Source organism: Temnothorax nylanderi, unplaced genomic scaffold (genome assembly GCF_030848795.1).
Source record: "Temnothorax nylanderi isolate EJ_2023f unplaced genomic scaffold, tnyl_v1.0 TNYL_tig0087_pilon, whole genome shotgun sequence".
Taxonomy (NCBI): domain Eukaryota; kingdom Metazoa; phylum Arthropoda; class Insecta; order Hymenoptera; family Formicidae; genus Temnothorax; species Temnothorax nylanderi.
This window is the reverse complement of record NW_027249149.1, coordinates 729,125-749,166: the sequence shown is the minus strand read 5'-3', so window position 1 is coordinate 749,166 and position 20,042 is coordinate 729,125. Positions and strand designations below refer to the sequence as shown.

Below are 20,042 nucleotides of genomic sequence, written 5' to 3'. Positions count from 1 at the left end.
ATTGCGAAAATCAAATTTCTCGAAAAATCTACGAAGTATCAGGAGAACATAATCATCGAAGACTTAGCACTATCTAAAATTCCAAGAAATTTCTAAGAGTTTTATCAACATAAAGAATTTCTTAATTTTTTAGTTTATCAACAAAGCATTTTCTCAATTCTTGAATTTATCAACATTTTAATTTTTTAATTTATCTACATTTTAATTGTCAAAAATTTATTCACATAAAGAATTTTCTCAATTCTTGAGTTTATCAACATAAAGAATTTTTTAATTCTTAAATTTAGCAACATTTTAATTTTTGAATTTATCAACATTTTAATTCTTGAGTTTATCAACATAAAGAATTTTTCAATTCTTGAATTTATCAACATTTTAATTCTTGAATTTATCAACATAAAGAATTTTCAATTCTTAAATTTATCAACATTTTTATTCTTGAATTTATCAACATAAAGAATTTTTTCAGTTCTTGAATTTATCAATATAATTTTCAAATTTATCAACATTTCAATTCTTGAATTTATCAACATAAAGAATTTTTCAATTCTTGAATTTATCAACATATTAATTTTTAAATTTATCAACTTTTTAATTCTTGAATTTATCAACATTTTAATTTTTAAATTTATCAACATTTCAATTCTTGAATTTATCAACATATAAAGAATTTTTTCAGTTCTTGAGTTTATCAACATATTAATTTTTAAATTTATCAACTTTTTAATTCTTGAATTTATCAACATTTTAATTTTTAAATTTATCAACATTTCAATTCTTGAATTTATCAACATATAAAGAATTTTTTCAGTTCTTGAGTTTATCAACATAGAGAATTTTGTCAAATTCCAAAATTTTGTCAACTTTTAAAAATTTTATTAACAAAGATTTTTTAATATAATATTAAAAGATTTTTTGGAAGAAAAAGGAAAAAGAGAAGGATAGAATAAGTAATACTTCATAGCTTTTATAAAAACTTTAATAAAAATTTTATTTTTCTTATTTCTTTACATCAAGTAAAATTGTTACAAGTTCTAGTTTCAATTTTTACAAATTATCGCTAAAATTAACAATCTTTAACATGGACAAAGTATCAGGAAAACAAAAGTTGCTGTTGAGAAATTACGCGCTATCTAAAATCCAAGAATCGCAGAATTCGGGATTTTAAATCATAAAAATTATAAAAGTCTTGTAAATCAACAAAGTATCAAGAGAAATAATCGACGAAGAAAATGCCGATAATTTTCCAAAATTCCAAGAATTGCGATTCTGAGAAAGCATCTAAAATATTTCTACATAAATTTTTAAGGAATTAAAAGATCGACGATATAATTTCGGAGTTATATCCATTAGTTGTAAAGCCAGTTCTACAATAGCAACTGTTATTTGACTTTCCAAATAACACTTTTGTTATTTCCACGTCGCGTCGCGCTTGTCAATTGCGGCCAAAAAAGTTGGCGAACTTTTAACTTTTTTGGCGACAGTAAATTAGTAATCGGCAATCAGAATTAACACTTTTTAACTAGCAGTTGTCATCGTGTGCGACGTATTGTAGAACCGGCTTAAGAGTTTCGAAAGTTACTTTTAGATACTTAATCCAAAGAAATTAAAGCAATGTACAAAATATTGAACGATGTAAAAATATTTTAATAGTTAGAAAACGTTTCTTCTTACAAGTTTATATGTATAATAATGCTATACTTACGGCTATACGCAATGTTTGATTTTTTTTATTAAGAGATACAAAAATAATCTTCTAATTTACATGGAGCTTATAAGAATATAGATCATGCAATAAACAATGGCCACGTACAGCAGAACGTTTATTTTGCAACTGTTGGAAGTTTTCTGAGCTCAGATTGTATTTTGCTCGTTGTATTTTGCAATACGTGACATTGAGATCTCCGCCTCGTTTTGTATTTGTTTTATAAGGGAAAATAAAAATGATTACTAGACTCATTTTCTCCATGTTGCAGGTTTGTCTCTTATTTAAAAATAATAATAATGTATCTTTATATTATAGAAAGAGGACACCGGTCGACATGACCACATATAGCTCTACTTTCAAACTTACAACTACAATTTCACTATTCATCATTTAGCCCACAGATGATATCCTCCAGCGTGACATTCTTTACGGCCGCGTCAGGATCACTCCTGTAAAACCTAAAGTACTCCTGAATCTGCGCCGGACTGACGTTCTTCTCGAAGGACATAACGCTGTCCGCAAATACCTTTGCAAGTTTACCAAGATCCTTCTTTGACGACGATTCCTTGTAAAATCTTAGAAACATTTGTTCGACCTGACTTGCGCTGCACCATCCTGAGAGAATAGCAAAATAATTATTTAGGTTCTTCAATTACTTTTCTTATTTTTTTCCATACGTACCAATGTATTCTATTACATCGACTCTGCCGGGACTAACCAGCGCAGGGTCTAATCTACCTAAATAATTCGTCGTCATAAATAATATTTTATCTTCTTCCGAAGCCACGTGATCCAGGCATCTCAATAAACCGCTAAACGTCACTCTCTCATCATCGAGATCGTCATCGAGATCGTACGCTGCTTTGACTGAAAGCAAGGTATATCAGAATAATTGACAAAATAATTCATTTATCGTTCTACTATCTCATATCGCGTTTTATGCCTCAGGGATATTTACCTTCTTTAGAATCTTCTCCGCTAGTAAAAGCAGCGTCGATATCTTCAAGCAGGATGATAGCATCTATCGGTGCTACTCTTAACAGGTGATCCAGTCTGTCGTCCGTCATGCCTCTCTCGGATAAATTCAAAACGCAAATATCGCATTCCAATTCCCCGGCCAACGCGGTAATGTACGAGGACTTGCCGCATCCTGGAGGACCGTATAACAAGTAGCCTCGGTACGGTATCCCTAAAAAGATTGTAGATTCTGACTCTCCGAAAAATACATACGTGCAGCATCGGTTTCTCATTCCACTAGCAAGTAACATCAGCGATTTGTATCAGGGCAGAAAATGAGAATCTTATGTCCCCCTTATGTCCCCCAACCCCCATTTCATGTTCCACCAATGTAGATTAACTTTAATTTCGGTTTAGCTTACTTTTTATCCCTTTCTAGTTCTAAGAATTAGAAAAAGATAAAGAGTAAGCTAAACCGAGATTAAAGTTAATCTGCATCGATAGAAATGGACATTAAATCGGCTCGATACCTTCTTCGTTGTACATCAACCACGACGCCAACGGATTATTGATGAATTCCCGACAATAGTTTACTATCCTCTCAGAGATACCGTTGTCCAGCACCACCGATTCCAGTGGTCTCCTCTTCCTAGCCTGCCCAAATTGCCGCCATTCGCTCCCCATGGGATAGTATATCTTTTCCTCATGTTTCTCCAAAATTATTTGTCCGGCTATACGAATTAAGAATTGCCTCTGATTTCCAATTGTTAAGTAACGTGTCTGTAAATATTTGTAAGAACTCAACCTTCTTGAGGATTATCGTTATCGACGTATATGGTTCGGAGTTTGCCGTCCACCACCATCTCTTCGGTCTCCCACTCTACGCCCTTGTATAGGTCTAAAGTCTGTTGCTCCCTAGGTCCTTCTACTTTTATCCAGTTCCCCTTATACCTGTTGAAATTAGGAGAGATATTAGGGAAAGTCGAACTGGATTAACCTTAGTTTTAGCTCAATAAAATAAATTGTATAAGCGTTTGAAAAATCCGGCGATATCCTGACCTGATAAAGTGAGCTTCTATACTAGGAATAAAGTCGTATTTGGTCTTTACGTGGCCGAACCCAAAGGGGGTAAGATGCTGTCTCTTTTTTGCGACTTCGTCCGTAATCAATTGCTGGAGCCACTGCCATGGATATGGAGGAGAACTCTTGTCGCGGCACGGCGTCATATAATGTCGTCTAATAAAAAACAACATGTTAAATTAAAGAAACGAGAGTAAAGTTTGTTATATATATAAAGAAGTGGTATGATGCGTTTGGCGTCATACCTGAATAACACAGCTCCAAACGGAGCGCCTTTCCTCAACAATTAAGGCAGCTCCGGCTCCAAGTCCAAGTAGACCAAAGCCAGCGCCGAAATAAGGATTATCGGGCAGAGTTTGTACGTATTTCAAAAATGTCATGATGCAATATGATGCTGCACAATTTGCAAAACCAATAACATAAAAACTTGTTATATATTATAGATGAATTAATAGTAATTAACAATCTCTCTCTCTCTCTCTGTTGGAAACTTATTCATTGTTATTATTGAGTCCTCCAATTATAGTGATCGTTGTAGAATTATGTAAACAGGTATAAAGTGACTTGAAGTATATATGCATTATAAATACACATACGTTTCAAATTCGCGCACTTTTGCATGCGCGAGCGTTACTTTTGTATGTAGTAACTTACGATAATTCCTTCGCGTAAACGAGATTTTGTAGTAACTCCGCGTAAACGAGTAAATTATCGTAAGTTACTACAGAAGTAACACTCGCGTGAAAAAAAATTGAATGAAAAAACCCCCAAAATTGAAGCATTTTAAGAGTTTCGTCACTTTTCGTGTAATGTCGGGCTCTTTCGTCAATTTGGCGTCCGCCTACTTTTCCCCACCTTATACTACGTGTCTTCGACTGTCCAATCGCAAGGCTTCTGCTAAGCCACCCGAGGCTCGTCCGAGACTTTCTGAACGGGGGTTTGGGTGAGTTTGGTAAGTTGGGTGACTTTCTGAACGCCCCCAGCGGTATACATTGACATGCGCGGCGCGCGCATCTCGCCGGCGCCATAGACGAACGCCACGTATTTTGTTATGTGCTAACCGTGTCGCCGCGTACCGGCAAGTGCACAACATAACGAAACATTTATCACGGTATTATTTCATCCCAGTGGGGACGGACCTTCGATTTCGATCACGCTGATTACCGCCGCTATCGGTGGTCGGTGGTCCAGTCAGTTTCAGATCCTCGTCGACGATGTTTCGCGTGCACGCGGGCGCGCTGATCTGCGCCCTCGCGCTCTACCTGGGCGTGCGGAGTGGCTGCACCGCGGCCGACCTCGTGGACCCAGACCTGGTGGTGCGGAACGTCGAGCGGCACATCGACCTGCAGTCCCAGCTGACGAAGATCAGCACCCGGGTGGTGCTGGACAACAGCGGCCGGGACCGTAGTGTCCCGAGCTTCCTCTTCTGCCTGGACGACGCCCAGGGCCGGTCGATCAGCTACGTGGCGGCGCGGGTGGAGCCTGGTAAGCTGGAGCTGAAGGTGAAGGAGACCAAGGTCGCGGCGCACCGCGACCGGGTCTTCTACTCCGTCGATCTCGGCAACCATCTGGCGGCCCGGCGCACCCTCACCGTCGAGCTCGAGACGGTGTTCGCGCACGAGCTGGCGCCGCATCCCAAGCAGATCACCCAGCAGGAGAAGCAGCTCGTCCGGTACACGGGAAACGTGTACGCCTGCCTGCCCTACGCAGTCGCCAAGCAGACCACCTACGTGGCGTTGCCCACGCGCAACATTGAGAGCTACACCAAGATCAAGCCGGTCTCCCAGACCGGCTCGATGCTGGCCTACGGTCCGTACGAGGCGCAGCCGCCGTTCGCCCACGAGGAGATGACGGTGCACTTTGAGAACAACAACAAGTTCCTCACGGTGACGCGGCTCGAGAGGGTCGTCGAGCTCTCTCACTGGGGTAACATAGCCATCGAGGAGCATATCGATCTCCTGCACACCGGAGCGTTGCTGAAGGGGTCCTTCTCGCGTTACGAGTACGCCCGGGAGTCAAAATCCGGGCAGGCCAGCATCCAGAGCTTCGACACCGTCCTCCCGGCGGCCGCCTCCGACATTTATTACCGTGACGAGATCGGTAACATCTCCACGTCGCACACCCGCGTCAAGAAGGACTCGGTGGAGCTGAATCTACGGCCGAGATTCCCGTTGTTCGGCGGCTGGAAGACCCGTTACACGATCGGGTACAATGTACCCAGTTACGAGTACCTCTTCCACTCCGGGGACGAGTTCGCGCTGGAGATGAGACTGCTGGATCACGTCTTCGACGACATGGTCGTGGACGAGCTGGTCCTGAAGATCATTCTGCCGGAGGGCGCGCGGAACATCAAGCTGGAGCTGCCGTATCCCGTGACCCGGCTGCCGGACTCCCTGCACCACACGTACCTGGACGTCACCGGACGTCCGGTGATATCCGTGACCAAGAACAATCTGGTGGAGAATCATATTCAGAATTTCAGGCTCAAGTACACGTTCCCGCGCCTGCTGATGCTGCAGGAACCGCTGATGATCGTGCTGGCGCTGTGGCTCATGTTCCTCGCGGTCATAGTTTACGTGAGATGCGACTTCTCCATCGACAAGGACGAGGCGTCGGAGAGCAAGCTGAGGATCGCCGGGCAGTGCGAGAAGGTCCTCGCCGCGCAGGATCGCCGTATCGCGACCTACTACAATCTCGAGGAGCAGCTGGCGTATCTGAAGGTGTCCAAGGACACGAACGGGTTCCTGTCCGCGATCAAGGGCATCAATCAGGATTACAAGGCGGCGAACAACGCGCTCAACGAGATCGCGCAGAAGATCAAGGGCGAGTCTAGCGACGTGTACGATCGCATCCAGGAGCTGCAGAAGTGCGATCGTTATCTGAAGGAGATCTACGGCCAGCTGCAGGCCCTGTATCTGGAGAAGCTGATCCCGGGCAAGATCAATCGGCAGCAGTTCATCGACATGGAGATGGCCATCTCCAGGAAGAAGGAGGACTGCATCGAGAAGATCAACACGATCGTAAAGTCGCTCCGGTAATCGTCCGTGTCCCCGCGTAAAATAAACCCAAGGACTTTCGAGAGCAACGAGCGGTGTTTGCGATTTGCGATACAGTAACGCCGAACCTCGCATCTGTTAATATTCCATTCGCGAGTACGACGGAAGGATTCCATACATTCACAAGCGCATCGAGTCACGAGAAAACTTATCTAGATTTAAGATTTATAAATTAAGATTTATAATAAAATATATATATATATATAGAAAAGGAAACACATGAAACGAAACGTTTTCGTTGTATTCTTTCTGTTATCTTCAACAAACGTATCAATAAAAAAACTTGTAAAAGATAATCCGATGCTGTTATATATCTCTATCAATGTTTCTTATTTAAAAAATGCTTGCGTGGAATCAAGTGCAGCCAGTTGAACTTGCGAAGCTTGGAAAAAGAACTCGGATCATTTACAGATAATTATATAATTATGTATAAATTGTGATTGCTAGATATGTTACAAGTTGCAGCTAAAAATTCTTTTTGATTGTGATTGCTGGATACGTTTCAAGTTACAGCTGAATATATTACAAGTATAATTACTTATTATTACAATATATATTACAAGTATAATTATATATTATATTACATATGTTACAATTATATATTAGTTACAATATTCTATTGTGGAAAAAAGAATGATGCAGAAGAGAACACAAGTGCATGTTATGCAGCTGCAAGACCTAGACCCCAGACCCCCTCCTAATCGTTCTAATCGTCCGTATTTTTCTTTCCTAACATATATATCTAAAATGAGGAGTTACGCTAGCGGTTGCTACACGGGCTGATCGATGGCGGGCGAATTGACGCGCGACGAGAATAGCGTCGGGACGATCCCTACTGCGCATGAGAGCGCAACGTCAGTCCTCCATCGGTCTCCCATGTGTCGTTTGGTGTCGTTCCAGCCGAGCCGGTGGAAACGGCGCGGACACCTGCTAACCTCTCCGTCTACCCTCGGCCGAACACCCGCACGAACGGCCACCTCCGCCTAGGAAACGTTTCATGCTCGCAGCTAGAATGTCCAATTTGCGGAAATTCATAGGTAAACGCGGTCGTTCCTCGCGTTCGGACGACTTACGCGATTTCCGTCTCGCGATGGGAGGTTATAGCGACGCGAGACTTTTTAAAGGTCCCTTTTTAACTCGACGAGATCCCTTCCGTCGATCTCGGTGGATTTTCCGATCCTCGCCCTTTCTGAAGGATGCCGAGTTCTCGTGGGAGTCCTCGAATGCCTCGCGAGACGCGTTGGATATTTTAGCGTCGTCCGCATCAGTTTTTTGTGCATCAGTAATAATACTTTGCTGGCACGTTGAAGTATCTGTAAACATATACAGAACGCCTTGCACATTGCACATTTGCCTTGAGCGGTTTCCTATTAAATGGAGAGTAAGTTAGCGTTACTTCATTGTGCTCCAATTGTTGTAGACATCGGAGCCAATTTAACGGATTCCATGTACCAAGGGATCTACCACGGGTCCCAGAAGCATCAGCCGGATTTGGATAAAGTTTTAGAGCGAAGTTGGAAGAACAATCTCTCGAAAATCATCATCACGGCTGGCAGCGTGGAGGATAGCAAGAAGGCTCTCGAGATAGCGAGAACCGATGGCAAGTATCCTTAAAACGTGAGAGATTGCATTAATATAAATCTTTCTTCGTTCTCAAATTAACGCTTCAGTCGTAGATCTGATCTTAGTTTTCAATTCCCGTCTTATATCTATTTCTACTAATATAAAATTATTTTTATCTCGGTTTAACTTAAGGTAAGTGTACCAATGCCTGGATACCTACCTATGTCTGGACATTTTTATCATTTTAGTCCTTATTCATATTGTGTATTCTCTTTCAAAGTTCGGGGCCAAATTTCAAATATCGATTCACAATTTAGATAAAAAGTTATCAATTCTTGAATATCCGTTTTACAAAGGGTCTTACAGAGAAAAGTGTAAACATTAAAAAATGTAATCAATATAATAATATTTTACACACAAGCAGATCATCAACAAAAAAATATATAGCAACAAAATTTGAAACGATTTACAATTTTTTTTTGAAAAAAATAGTAACAGTTATTTACAGTCACTAAATCTACGTCTTTTACATTCTATTAGATGTTCCGTAACTATTTATATACATTTTTTTGTCTTTGGATCCGTGGAGAATTAATATCAGAGTTTTTAATATTTCCTGCACACTTTTGGTTGAGACGGTACCTATAGAACATCCTTAAATAAGTTATAACGCAAATTAAAATCAAAGAATCAAAGATAAAAATATTTTTCTTGTATTATATTTTTATCTTTAATTTTAATTCGCGTTATGCTTATTTAAAAACTAAAATGGTAAAGGTGTCCAGACATAGGTTTTAAATGTCCCGTCATTAGTTTAGTACATTTACCTTACTTTTCATCTTTTTCTAGTTCTATAAATTAGAAAAAGATAGAAGATAAGTTCAATCGAGATTAAAGTTAATCTACATTGGTAGAAATGAATATTCCTGAGTTAATTTAAATTAGTTTTGCACGAGTGACTGATCGCCGTCAATCAATAAATTGCAGACAGACTGTATTCGACGGTCGGCTGCCATCCGACCCGTTGCAATGAATTCGACGAGTATGGCAATCCGGAGGAGTACCTCAAGTCGTTGTCGGACCTGGCGCTGAACAACAAAGATAAAGTCGTCGCTATCGGCGAGATGGGCCTGGATTACGACAGGCTGAATTTCTGCCCCAAGGAGGCTCAGAAGAAGTACTTCGAGCTGCAATTGTCGTTGTGCTCCACGCTGAAGCTACCCATGTTCCTGCACTGCCGCAACGCCAGCGACGACTTTGTGCGAATTCTGAGGAAGCACAAAAACGAATTGACGCCGGGCGTTGTACACTCCTTCGACGGCAACCCGGAGGACGCGAATTCCATCCTACAATTAGGCTTGTACATTGGCGTCAATGGATGGTAAGATCGACAGTTGCTGATGATTCTCGTTAAGAGCTGAAAGAAGAAAGGAGAGCGCTTCGATAATCCCGTCTCGTTTCAGCTCGTTGAAGACGGAGGAGAACCTTTTCGCGATCACTACCATTCCGTCGGACAGGCTTATGATAGAGACCGATTGTCCGTGGTGCGAGATCAGGTCGACGCACGCATCCGCGAACGACGTTATCACGCACTTCCCGTCCGTGAAGAAAGAAAAGTGGCAGGCGGACCAGATGGTTAAAGGACGGAACGAACCCTGTACGATAGTGTGAGTACCCTTCTCTTCCCGCAAGTCGCAAAAGAATTATATACGATACATATTATAACATGACAGCGTTAACTTCCACAAGATCTTTAAACTGTGGTGTATGTACACGATACGATCTTAATTACTTGCAGTCAAATATTGGAAGTCCTAGCGCGGATTAGAGACGAGGAGGAGGAGTACCTGTGCAATCAAATCTACAAGAATACGATGAAGCTTTTCTTCCCGTACGAATTATAGTGTGCGAGTACTCGGCGCCGCGAAAACATAAGCGGACTTGAAATGCGCTGACGGGACACGCGCTCGCGGAAGTAATCAGGGATAAAAGCTGTGAACGTGCGCAAAGCGGAGTGAGGAAATAAGAAAGAAACAGGGCACGCTGCTGAAACTATTGAAGGGAGGAAATGAAGACACTCATTTTTACATACGTGGCTTTATGGAAGTGGCTAACCGTCACTGTCCACAGATCTCTCTTCCCATGTAAAACTTTAATATATTCTTGTTAAAATTATATTATTATCATATCTCATATTCATCTATCGCATTTCATCGCTATCATTTCATTATTATTATTATATTGCGATATTTATTAATACTATTCTGCTATTCCTAAAAATATCACCGTTGCCGCTGTGATTTATTTCTGTGACCCATCTTTCCGTAATGATTTTTCCTTAAATCTTTTTATTACGGTTCTGTAGTAATTTCTCCTTTACTACATCTACAAGAAGAGCCGTTATGAGAAAAAAAATTTTATTCGATCATTCAATATAATCGAATGTATATTCAATCAAAATCCTCAAAATTATAAATGAAAAAATACAAAATACTAAAGATCGCACTTTCGACGATTTGCGTACAATAGATGTAATGCATGGATATACATATATATATATATATATATTACTTAATAATAATTTCAAAGAAAGTGGCAGAAAAATATTCATCTTAAAAAGTGTCCGCATTTGTTCCAGTTTTTTTTTATAAGATCACGAAATTTTTTATCGTCAGGGCCAACCAAAATAAGATATAGATTTTCTCATCGAGATATCACAGGTAAAATGGCCGACGCATTCGTGATCTTCGGAAATATATATGTAACGTTTCCGTGTCATAAATAATAAATGCCGAGTGTCGCGTGGTGAGGCGAAGGTTTTTCGTTCATCGACGCAATAATTATTCGTACAGCAGAACCATTGGATTTTATTCATGGCACTTTGGAGAGGGTCTGCACTTTCTCATACACCCAATCGTACGTTTGAATGGCGTACGACTGCGTCGTGTCGAAAGCCCATATGGCGTAATTACGAAGACTTTCCGGGCTGAGCTTGCCCCTGAAAAGAGGAAAAAAAAGGTCACGGTCGGGTACTCGATTATACAGCCTCCGCATAACGTATAAGCGCACTTACACAAAGACATTCGTCTCCAGCCACTGTATCGACGCGCTGGAATGTTCAACAACTTTCTCTCCAAGCATAATGAGGGAACCTTTCACAAACTCTAGTCCCTGAATACTTCGAGATTTAATTTGCTCCAAGATCCCCGGGGCGTAATGCTCGATCTGTGCAAAAGAAAAAGATCGTTACAAAGTGTGTTTTATATCGAAGAGTTGTGTTCGGCAAAAATATCTGAGATTGTCATTACACTTACCGTATCCCGAACTATAGGTACGTTCCTCTCGACGTATGTCGCAGCATTGTTATACAGTTTAATCGAAATATTTCTTACTACAATGCCGACATCGCCAGTTAATTTAATGTACGGTGTACACCAGTCTACAACGGCTTTGTAATATTCCGGTGAGCTATCCTTAATTGCTTTGTGTCCTGCGGACCAATATAACTTTAGAGTAGTCCACGCCTTTTCTACATGTTTCAATATTCCGCTAGTTTTCAAGAACTTTCCAACTTGGGACGCTACAATACATAAACGGCCAATAAGTACAATGAGGTAACGAAACATTTATATCGCCAATTTGGTTAGAAGAGCGATTAGAGAGGCGGTGATGTCGATGGGCTTATGGTGATGCTTATGACAATGAGTATGTTGTTAGTGAACTATTATCTACTATTTGACGTGTCGTTCCATCACAAGGCAAGATGATGACTCTCCCTGAATGACGACGTTACATTACGACAAAATATTTGAATCCCAATTGAAATACAGAAACGAAAAGAATATAAGGAAACGTAAAATGATTGGAACGACAAGCTGAATACAAACGATGAGGGATGACAAGCTGACATGAAATGAGAAGCAAGCAGAGTGATGAGGTATCTTATTCACAGAGATCTCTTACCCTCGAAAGAGCCATGTTTCTGTGTGTCGTACGCTACAATCGCACCGATCAGCAGCAGTAAAAAGAAACTGGCAGATCTCCATGGAAAGCCGCGTTTGGAGGACGTCATTTTCTTCAGTAGTGCCTGAAAGAACGTACGACGTAAGGCAAGGTTTCTCAGCAATGCTTTCTATCCCTGCCCGAACTTTGAACAATCATTCTATCGCTTCTATCGTCACGAAAACCTCGCGTGCCCGCGTCCAACTGAATTTACTCGCGTCGCCGCATTCTCTATTCGTTTATAACAATATCAAACAAAGACGTGTGTCAACAACGGGAGTCGAATCGCGGAAATCACGATTCCGGTACATGTCCGCGCAACGCACGGACGACGCACCGAGTATCTCGCGCACCTTGTCGGGAGGACTTTGAGATCGCGTGCGACGTGTTTATCCGCGGCGATCCCGATCGATGGCTACGCGGAATCGCCTCGTCATCGCTGGAACGCGCGGAGGGAAAACTTTCCGCGATTCGCGAGCGATCTCCCGCGGTGATCACCGGATCACCTCCGTCGCACACGCACAATACACACGCGCGCGCGCGCGCGCACACGCGATAAAACCCTCTTACCTGCGGAAAATCAGGGGGACGCGTTCACTCGCGCGCGAATAAGCGTGTTTTCCTCGCCGTGCTCCAGAAGGGACCGAGCGGGGGGCGGGGGGAGGAAGGGAGGGAAAAACGGAGCCGCGCGTGCCGTGCGAGCGGTGCCAATGTCGTCACACCGACCGGGGGTCGGACGCGAGACGCGAGGGGGGACGACGGCGATCAATAACCGCGTACGCTCCCGAAAACGATGGCCGGCTGCCTTAACCTGACGACCCTGGCCGCTCGATCGTACTTACGCGAATTGCCGCGAGGCCGAAAAACGGAGAGAGCCGGCGCACCGCCGCGGCGTCGAAAAATCCCGTTAGGAATTCCGGTGCGCGCCCCGAAACCCGAAACCGCTTCCGCGCGGGGCCAGCTCTCCCCCTTTTTCTCTCTCGCCTGCGGCGCGGAAGAAATCTGGGTCTCGGGCAAGGACAGGCACGCTCGAAAAAAAAGCGGATAACGATCCCATTGAGACGCGACCAGGTTGCGTAAACACGACGGGGAGAGGGGGGCGTATATTATCGTTTTTTTACTGAATAGAATTGACAGTTTCGTTTACCGCCGCTTTTCCGGGGTCCGAGGTCGATTCTGGAGAAGTCGGTCCTCTTCGCCGAGTCGCGCCAAGCGGAGCGACGCGTCTCGCATGGACGTCGAGATATATCGTGAGAGAGCGCGAGAGGAGACACGCGAGCGTAGGGAAGAGAGAAAAAAAAAAAAGAAATTCGAGTCTACAATAGGCGATCACGGAGTTTACGGCTCTCTGTGTTCTGTCGCTGATCGCTGATAGTATACGTACATGCGCGTGACCAAGGGGAAGGTCTAGGAACGACCGCGCGCTGCGTAGAATATCGCGCACTGACGGAGACCGGAGACTGCGACGCGCGCAATTGCGAGGCTTTAATCTACCGACGGCGTTGTTACACGAGGCGGACCGGTCAACTGTCAAGCCTGTTATCGAGCGTCATTGATAACGGATCTCTCGCCCGGACCCAGCTCGCTTTAATTGAACTTTTAATCTTGTTTAACGTCGTAAAGAAAGAAATGAGATTGGTCTTTATTATCTTGGGTTTTTTCTCTTCTTTTTAGAAGACTATGCAGCATTCTTCACGCGTACGCGTTTGCGTATAAAAGTTGAAAAGAAGTTCAATCTAGAGGCAATGATTTGATGATGTTATAGAGAATGTCCATACATATATGTATATGTATGTTAGAGAAAAAGAATCGTATCTCCAGTTTTTGTCAAAATGGAGTTAATACATTTTTCAATATAACAGGAGCCCAAATTGTATAATGGTAAAGCGTCTTATGTCTATTATCACTAGTTCCTAAGATACAATGTTTAGAAAAAGTCGTATTAAAAATTTTCACAGTGCCTTAATTTTGGTACAGCCGTGTTAGTGTACTATTAAACATATCAGTTAAACTACTTTATTAAAAACTTAATAAATAAAGTTACTACTTTTATTTTATATCTAAAATTTTCACAGTGCCTTAATTTTGGTCAGGTACAGCGTGTTATTGTACTATTAAACATATCAGTTAAACTACTTTATTAAAAACTTAATAAATAAAGTTACTACTTTTATTTTATATGTAAAAAAGTATACATCATTTCCCTATTAAAAATTTTAAACCTTGTTTTCTTGAAATGTTCAAAAAATTTACATACGATCTTTTATACCTCTAAGATACAGATATATATCTATCTTTATAATACACAATTGTGGCAATAGAATCGAAAGTTGCGGGATAGGAAGCGCGAGATTCCCGAGACTCGCGAGATCGGCGAAGGTCTAGGAATTCATCGAAAGAAATGCTTTCTAAGTTTAATTACCCGTGACTGCCCGTTCGCGCGCCGGAGCGGATAAATTTTCCACTCACGAGCTCACGAAAGTGTTGCCTCAGGCATCGCGGGAACACATGATATGTCACATTAAATGCGATACGTGCAAGTTATGTTTGTTACCTCGTTGCGCACGCGATCATTGTCATGGGCGGAATCGCATTGTTAGAGAGGAATGTCGCGCTTCGAGTTTTACGACGCAACTGGATCTGACGATCAGTTGGGCCCAATAATTATATAGTAATTTTTTCTCGCCTGTCATCTCTGACAGGTCTTTGTAAACGAGATACATGCGATTCTTAATGAAATACATTTTTTTTTCTGCATGATTCTTATTATATAAGATAATAGAAGAAATATTTCCTATCGAATTCACCCGTTTGGTAAAACAATAATCAAGTTTGTACATCTCAGGCGACGATGGGCAAATACATTTCTCTCGGTGAATAACACCGATATAGCACATGGTTATTGCTTAAAAGTATGTCGGTCTTTTTACTCTCTGTAAGAGATAAGCGTATTATAACAGATATTTTTAAGTATATTGAAATGAAAGCGAAACGTAAACGCGATATGTTATCAGACGATACGTTTCGATATATTATCAGGTGATAATTATTTACGATGATAATATGTTTTATGTAATCGCAATTGTCATAAATATGTACGTTATTTAATACGACCGCATCCTTCAATAATTAAACATTTTAAATATAAATTTATTTATACTGTACTCTGAAACACGAATTTCATTTTCTTGGGTTCCTTCCTTTACTTCACACATCCTGACAAAATTTTATTATAAAAATGTGTAAGGGAGAAAACTCACCTGAGACGTTTTCTTGCATGTAAGCGCCAGGTTTTCGTCTTTGGCCTTTTTCCACTTTTCACTATTGTTTTGGATAGTTTCGAGGGTTTCTTTGAAATGCTTAGTTTTGAACTTCGTTTGTAAACTAGTTTCTAAATTTGAATCTGTAAAAACACAAATTTTTATATTTTTTATTTTGCATGAATATATCTATTTTAGTACGTGAGAAAAGCGCGAGTGCTTACCAATATATGATAGAAGAAGACTGGACGGGTATAAATGCTTGGTGTAAATGGAACTCCAAATAGTGAAGCAAAGAGGTTCCGTGACAAGACAGTCCGCGAGAGCCTCAATCAACTCGTACCTGTAGTTCGGATCCGATTTCTGCGACACTTTCCCCATTAACATTTCAAACAATTTCGTGTAGCATATGTCCTTGTTCCTGAACAGTATCGACTGCAAAAGATATATCGACGTTATTGATCTCGCTGACGCGTACCGAGGTGTATCGCCAAGTTGAACATGCGTGTTACATATCGTTTTTACGATTAATTAAAATACGACGCGCTTAAAACTCACGCTTGCGTTACTTACTCTCAACTTGTCGATACTCGCTCTAAGGGCGAAATTCGTGGATACAATGTGTTGGAACCTTTGAGAATAGGTATCCATGATGATGCTCAGGTACAGATCCAGACTGAGATCATGGACGTTGTCGTGCCCGAAGACGAGATCGTTGAGGATTTCCACGACGTAGCTGGCGTAGCCCTTCGTCTCCAGCATCGGTGACATTACCTCGTGCCAAATCTTCAAGCCGACCGCAAGACTCTTCTGGCCGGCCTGCGACCAGGCCCACAACAGGGACAGTCCAACGTTTTTCCTGTTCTCATAGGAGTTCCTTATGTTGATCAGTTTGGGAATGTTGGCGGCGGTCATCTCAGGATTTAAATGCGCTAGCAGCTGTAAAAATATCTTGTGACCGACGACGGGGAGTCCCTTGACCATGTCGGTGGCCATCGCCGTGAGAGTGTTCTCGTAAAAAATTTGTATGGTCTGCTGGCCGCTCATCTCCACCGCTCGCTCCAATATGGAAGAGATCGCCTTAGGTACTAAACTTAACGGGTAATCCTTGGGTTTTCCTGAGAATATCGTATCTTCCTTGTTGATGGGTATTTTAATGTTGAGGAAGGCATTGAGCTCCTTCAGCCAGAGTAAGGGAGCCTCGGGAAATCTTACTTGCGCAGTGGCCAGAAGTTCATCGAGCTCCTCCGCATTAATCTGCGTGCGTTGTAAAGAATTAATTAATAACATGCTGAATTAACTCCATGTTTCCATGAAACTATAGCAATTTGAAATAAAACGGAATTAATTTATATTTTTCTTAAATATGCATATGATATATCTGCACTTTAGAAATAAAGAATCATATCTCCATTATTATGAATTTAGAGAAAACAAAGCTTAAAGTTTTAAATAGGGAAATATTAGTATATATTTTTAGTTATAAAATAAAAGTAGCAACTTGATTTATTGAGTTCTTAATAAAGTAATTTAACTGACATGTTTAATAGTACAACTGCTAATAACAGCTAGGTTTGACCAAATTAAGGCACTATGAAAATTTTCAATAAGACTTTTTCCAAACATTATATCTAAGGAACTAGTAATAATAGACATAAGACTCTTTACTATTATACAATTCAAACTCTTGATATATTGAAAAATGTATTAACTCCATTTTGACCAAAACTGGACATATGATTCTTTATCTCTAAGGAATAGCTATAGATATATATAAAAATAAAAATATGCATATAAAAAGAGATTAACAGCAAATATCTCCCGTCAAACTCTAAAGCCTGATCTACAATGTGTTCTTTGCTTCCTGTTTTCTGCTCTTACCTCTTTGCGACTATCTCGTATTTCGCAATTCCGTCGCGTAACGTGATGTTTCTTGTCTCTTCTGAAGTTCGTCAATTTTTATCTTGGACGACAGAGAACAAAAAACTGAAAAAACATCGCATTACGCGACGGAATTGCGAAATACGAGATAGTCGCAAAGAGGTAAGAGCAGAAAACAGAAAGCAAAGAACACATTGTAGATCAGGCTTAAAGCTAGAGAGTCTTACCGCGTTCAATGCATCCTTAATGGTTTTTGGAGGTTTCTCTTTTGGAGGTTGCTCTTGTTTCTTCTTCTCAACATGCTGCTGCTGCTTCTGCTGTTGCTTTTTCCTCTCCTCATTCTCCTTTGTCTTATGCTCTTTCCCCTGCGTCTTCGCAGGCTTCTTATTCTCCTTGTTTCCATCCAGGTTGTCGTACAGGGTCTTTACTTGACTTAACGGCACTAAAATCACATACATATTAGGTCAGATGTATAACTTTCTTGACGCAGGAGTAAAAAGTTAAGTAAAAAATCAAGCAAAAATAAGTAAGAAGCTGCTTATTTGCAAGACAGCTCCAAGTTGAGATAAATTATCCTTTAGGTTTGTGTGTGTGTGTGTGTGTGTGTGTGCAAGATAACGCCAGAGGGATGATTTATTGCAGACTATAAGTATTCCTGTATCATTCTGTATATAGCTGCAGTGTGCTTAACGCTACAAATGATTCGAAGCATTTCCTCTTCTTCTTTCTTTCAGCGAAGAAAGAAGACGAAGAAGAACGCTTCAAAGCATTTGTAGCATGAAATGGACTGCAGCCTGTATCAAAAAAGGAATTGATTGCAGAACGAGAGTCGCAAAGTGCACACACTCTAGTACCATATTGCGACCCTCTCTTTACGCGTTTCACGCGCGATTCAGGCAGGTCGGACGATCACTCGGGTCACATCGTTCTCCCGGCGATACGTCGCTGACGAATCGACAAAGTTTCGGAGAATTGGAGCGGAAGCTAAGGAAGGCTAAACGCCCGGGGGAGTAGGAAGCGGGCAGGTTATGACAGGCGACTCACAGAAGTCCTCGACCTTCGGCGCGTTCTCGATGAACTTCTTCTTCTCGGCCTTCGTCAGCTTGGTCGACTTGTCGTTGCTCCTGTCCTTCTTCCTGCTGACCAGCTCCCAGCTGCCGGACGACATTTCGCGGCGAAAACTGGTGCAAACGTAAACGCGATCAACGACAGAGCAACACACACACACGCACCACAAACGCGCGCGCACGCACCAAGTGACAGAGAGAGAGAGAGAGAGAGAAAGAGAGAGAAAGAGAGGTGACACGCTGCTCGGAAGGCACTGAAGTTGGCTGGAGAACGGCGCAACTGGAGCACAATGCGCGTCGCGTCGGTCGGTCCCGTTGGCGAGGTGTCACTGGTGTCAGTCACAACAGTGGTACGTGGTAGCGCATGCGCGCTCGCGCAACTGCCACGCGCAGTGCGCTGAGTGCGCACCGGCGAGCTCGCACTCGTACCGCCGCTTTCACGCGCCACGTACTTATTTGTTTTCCTGCTTTCTCCCTCCGAGAACCGAGCGCGAGAGAGCGCGATCCAGGAAGAGGCCCGAGAGAATGCACACGCTTGCGTTTCAGGAACAAAAAAAAAAAAGAAATAAGAATAAGAATGTGCCGCGAACGAGGAAGCGCGCGGACGCGGAGTATGCGGATATAAAATTGTATTTTGTAGATTTTGCACATTAAACATTTTTAATAATGTTTTACATTCAATGAGGCGTCCTTTTCCCCTTAAAATAAAAGCGCGAGCGGGACGATTATGTATAGTTCGTTCGCCGAACGGCGAACTTTATTTCCAAGAGCGACTTCGATCGAACTCCAATTAGCAATTCAATCGGCAGAGTTGCCTAAAGCAGATTTTCTAACGTAATATTTGTTGCCTCTAATCTATGTCTCTAATCTAATCTCTTTTTCCTAATAAAAAGTGAAATTAATAACAGGTGAAACAGGAGCGATATGCTAATAGATACAATCAGTTAGAGAGAAAAAAGCCATTTACTGGATCTTGATAGTCTAATAATATTATTGTGTATACTTTCTTCCAAACCCACAATCAGTAAATCCACATACTTAACTCGATAATAGATTTAAATTTTAAAAAGTGAAAGTAAAATTGATTAAAAGATTAATAATTTTATCTTAGGTACTATCTGTAAGTTTATTTATCGGAGTTTGATCGAATACATCATTAGAATTAGATTAGATTAAATTAAATTAATCGATGATTAACTCATCCAATTATATCTGTATAGTATTTTGTTAACACGGATAGAATTATGAATTTTTCATCGCACGTGCATTCGCGTTAGGTTCGCACTTTGACTTTTGGAATCAAACTTTATAGTTTGTCTATAAACGAGCCAATTATTATCGTACCTGAATAAATTAATCGAAAATTTCGATTAATTCGGTCCTATTGTATTAATACAATAATTTCATACTAATGAAGCAATTTTCACCACATTAATGTTTTATTTTTTTTTTAATACTATGTTGTACT

The 20,042-nt window shown here is 41.4% G+C and overlaps 4 protein-coding genes and 1 long non-coding RNA gene across 8 annotated transcripts; 2 read left to right on the top strand and 3 right to left on the bottom strand.

Annotated features, from left to right (window-relative positions):
- Positions 1-961: 961 nt before the first annotated feature.
- Positions 962-4,551, bottom strand: LOC139774789 (mitochondrial chaperone BCS1-like). 3 transcript variants are annotated; one of them, XM_071710267.1, is made up of 8 exons: positions 4,342-4,550; positions 3,991-4,139; positions 3,725-3,901; positions 3,471-3,616; positions 3,196-3,396; positions 2,667-2,897; positions 2,390-2,575; positions 962-2,323 (listed from the first exon to the last, which is right to left on the bottom strand). In XM_071710267.1, exons 3-8 carry the CDS (start codon positions 3,889-3,891, stop codon positions 2,088-2,090), a joined length of 1,167 nt encoding a protein of 388 aa, XP_071566368.1. In that variant the 5' UTR covers positions 3,892-3,901; positions 3,991-4,139; positions 4,342-4,550; the 3' UTR covers positions 962-2,087. The 3 variants fall into 3 exon arrangements, with proteins under 3 accessions (XP_071566368.1, XP_071566369.1, XP_071566367.1); XM_071710268.1 differs by lacking the exon at positions 3,991-4,139 and having other exon boundaries at positions 4,342-4,551; XM_071710266.1 differs by having other exon boundaries at positions 3,991-4,550.
- A 207-nt stretch (positions 4,552-4,758) lies between these two features.
- LOC139774788 (ribophorin I) lies at positions 4,759-7,097 on the top strand. The gene has a single exon (XM_071710265.1). It carries the CDS (start codon positions 4,960-4,962, stop codon positions 6,781-6,783), a length of 1,824 nt encoding a protein of 607 aa, XP_071566366.1. The 5' UTR covers positions 4,759-4,959; the 3' UTR covers positions 6,784-7,097.
- A 256-nt stretch (positions 7,098-7,353) lies between these two features.
- LOC139774791 (uncharacterized) lies at positions 7,354-8,335 on the bottom strand. Its single transcript, XR_011718672.1, has 2 exons — positions 8,198-8,335; positions 7,354-8,114 (listed from the first exon to the last, which is right to left on the bottom strand). It is a non-coding gene; the product is annotated as an uncharacterized lncRNA (long non-coding RNA).
- LOC139774790 (deoxyribonuclease TATDN1) lies at positions 7,539-10,646 on the top strand. Of its 2 annotated transcripts, none has more exons than XM_071710271.1 (5): positions 7,539-7,838; positions 8,222-8,405; positions 9,356-9,745; positions 9,828-10,031; positions 10,163-10,646. In XM_071710271.1, exons 1-5 carry the CDS (start codon positions 7,799-7,801, stop codon positions 10,266-10,268), a joined length of 924 nt encoding a protein of 307 aa, XP_071566372.1. In that variant the 5' UTR covers positions 7,539-7,798; the 3' UTR covers positions 10,269-10,646. The 2 variants fall into 2 exon arrangements, with proteins under 2 accessions (XP_071566372.1, XP_071566370.1); XM_071710269.1 differs by having other exon boundaries at positions 7,544-7,838; positions 8,222-8,401; positions 9,352-9,745.
- Positions 10,647-10,792: 146 nt separating this feature from the next.
- Tmem214 (Transmembrane protein 214) lies at positions 10,793-18,888 on the bottom strand. The gene is made up of 9 exons (XM_071710264.1): positions 18,552-18,888; positions 17,735-17,949; positions 16,200-16,883; positions 15,851-16,061; positions 15,627-15,769; positions 12,328-12,451; positions 11,679-11,944; positions 11,438-11,589; positions 10,793-11,362 (listed from the first exon to the last, which is right to left on the bottom strand). Exons 1-9 carry the CDS (start codon positions 18,673-18,675, stop codon positions 11,236-11,238), a joined length of 2,046 nt encoding a protein of 681 aa, XP_071566365.1. The 5' UTR covers positions 18,676-18,888; the 3' UTR covers positions 10,793-11,235.
- Positions 18,889-20,042: the final 1,154 nt, after the last annotated feature.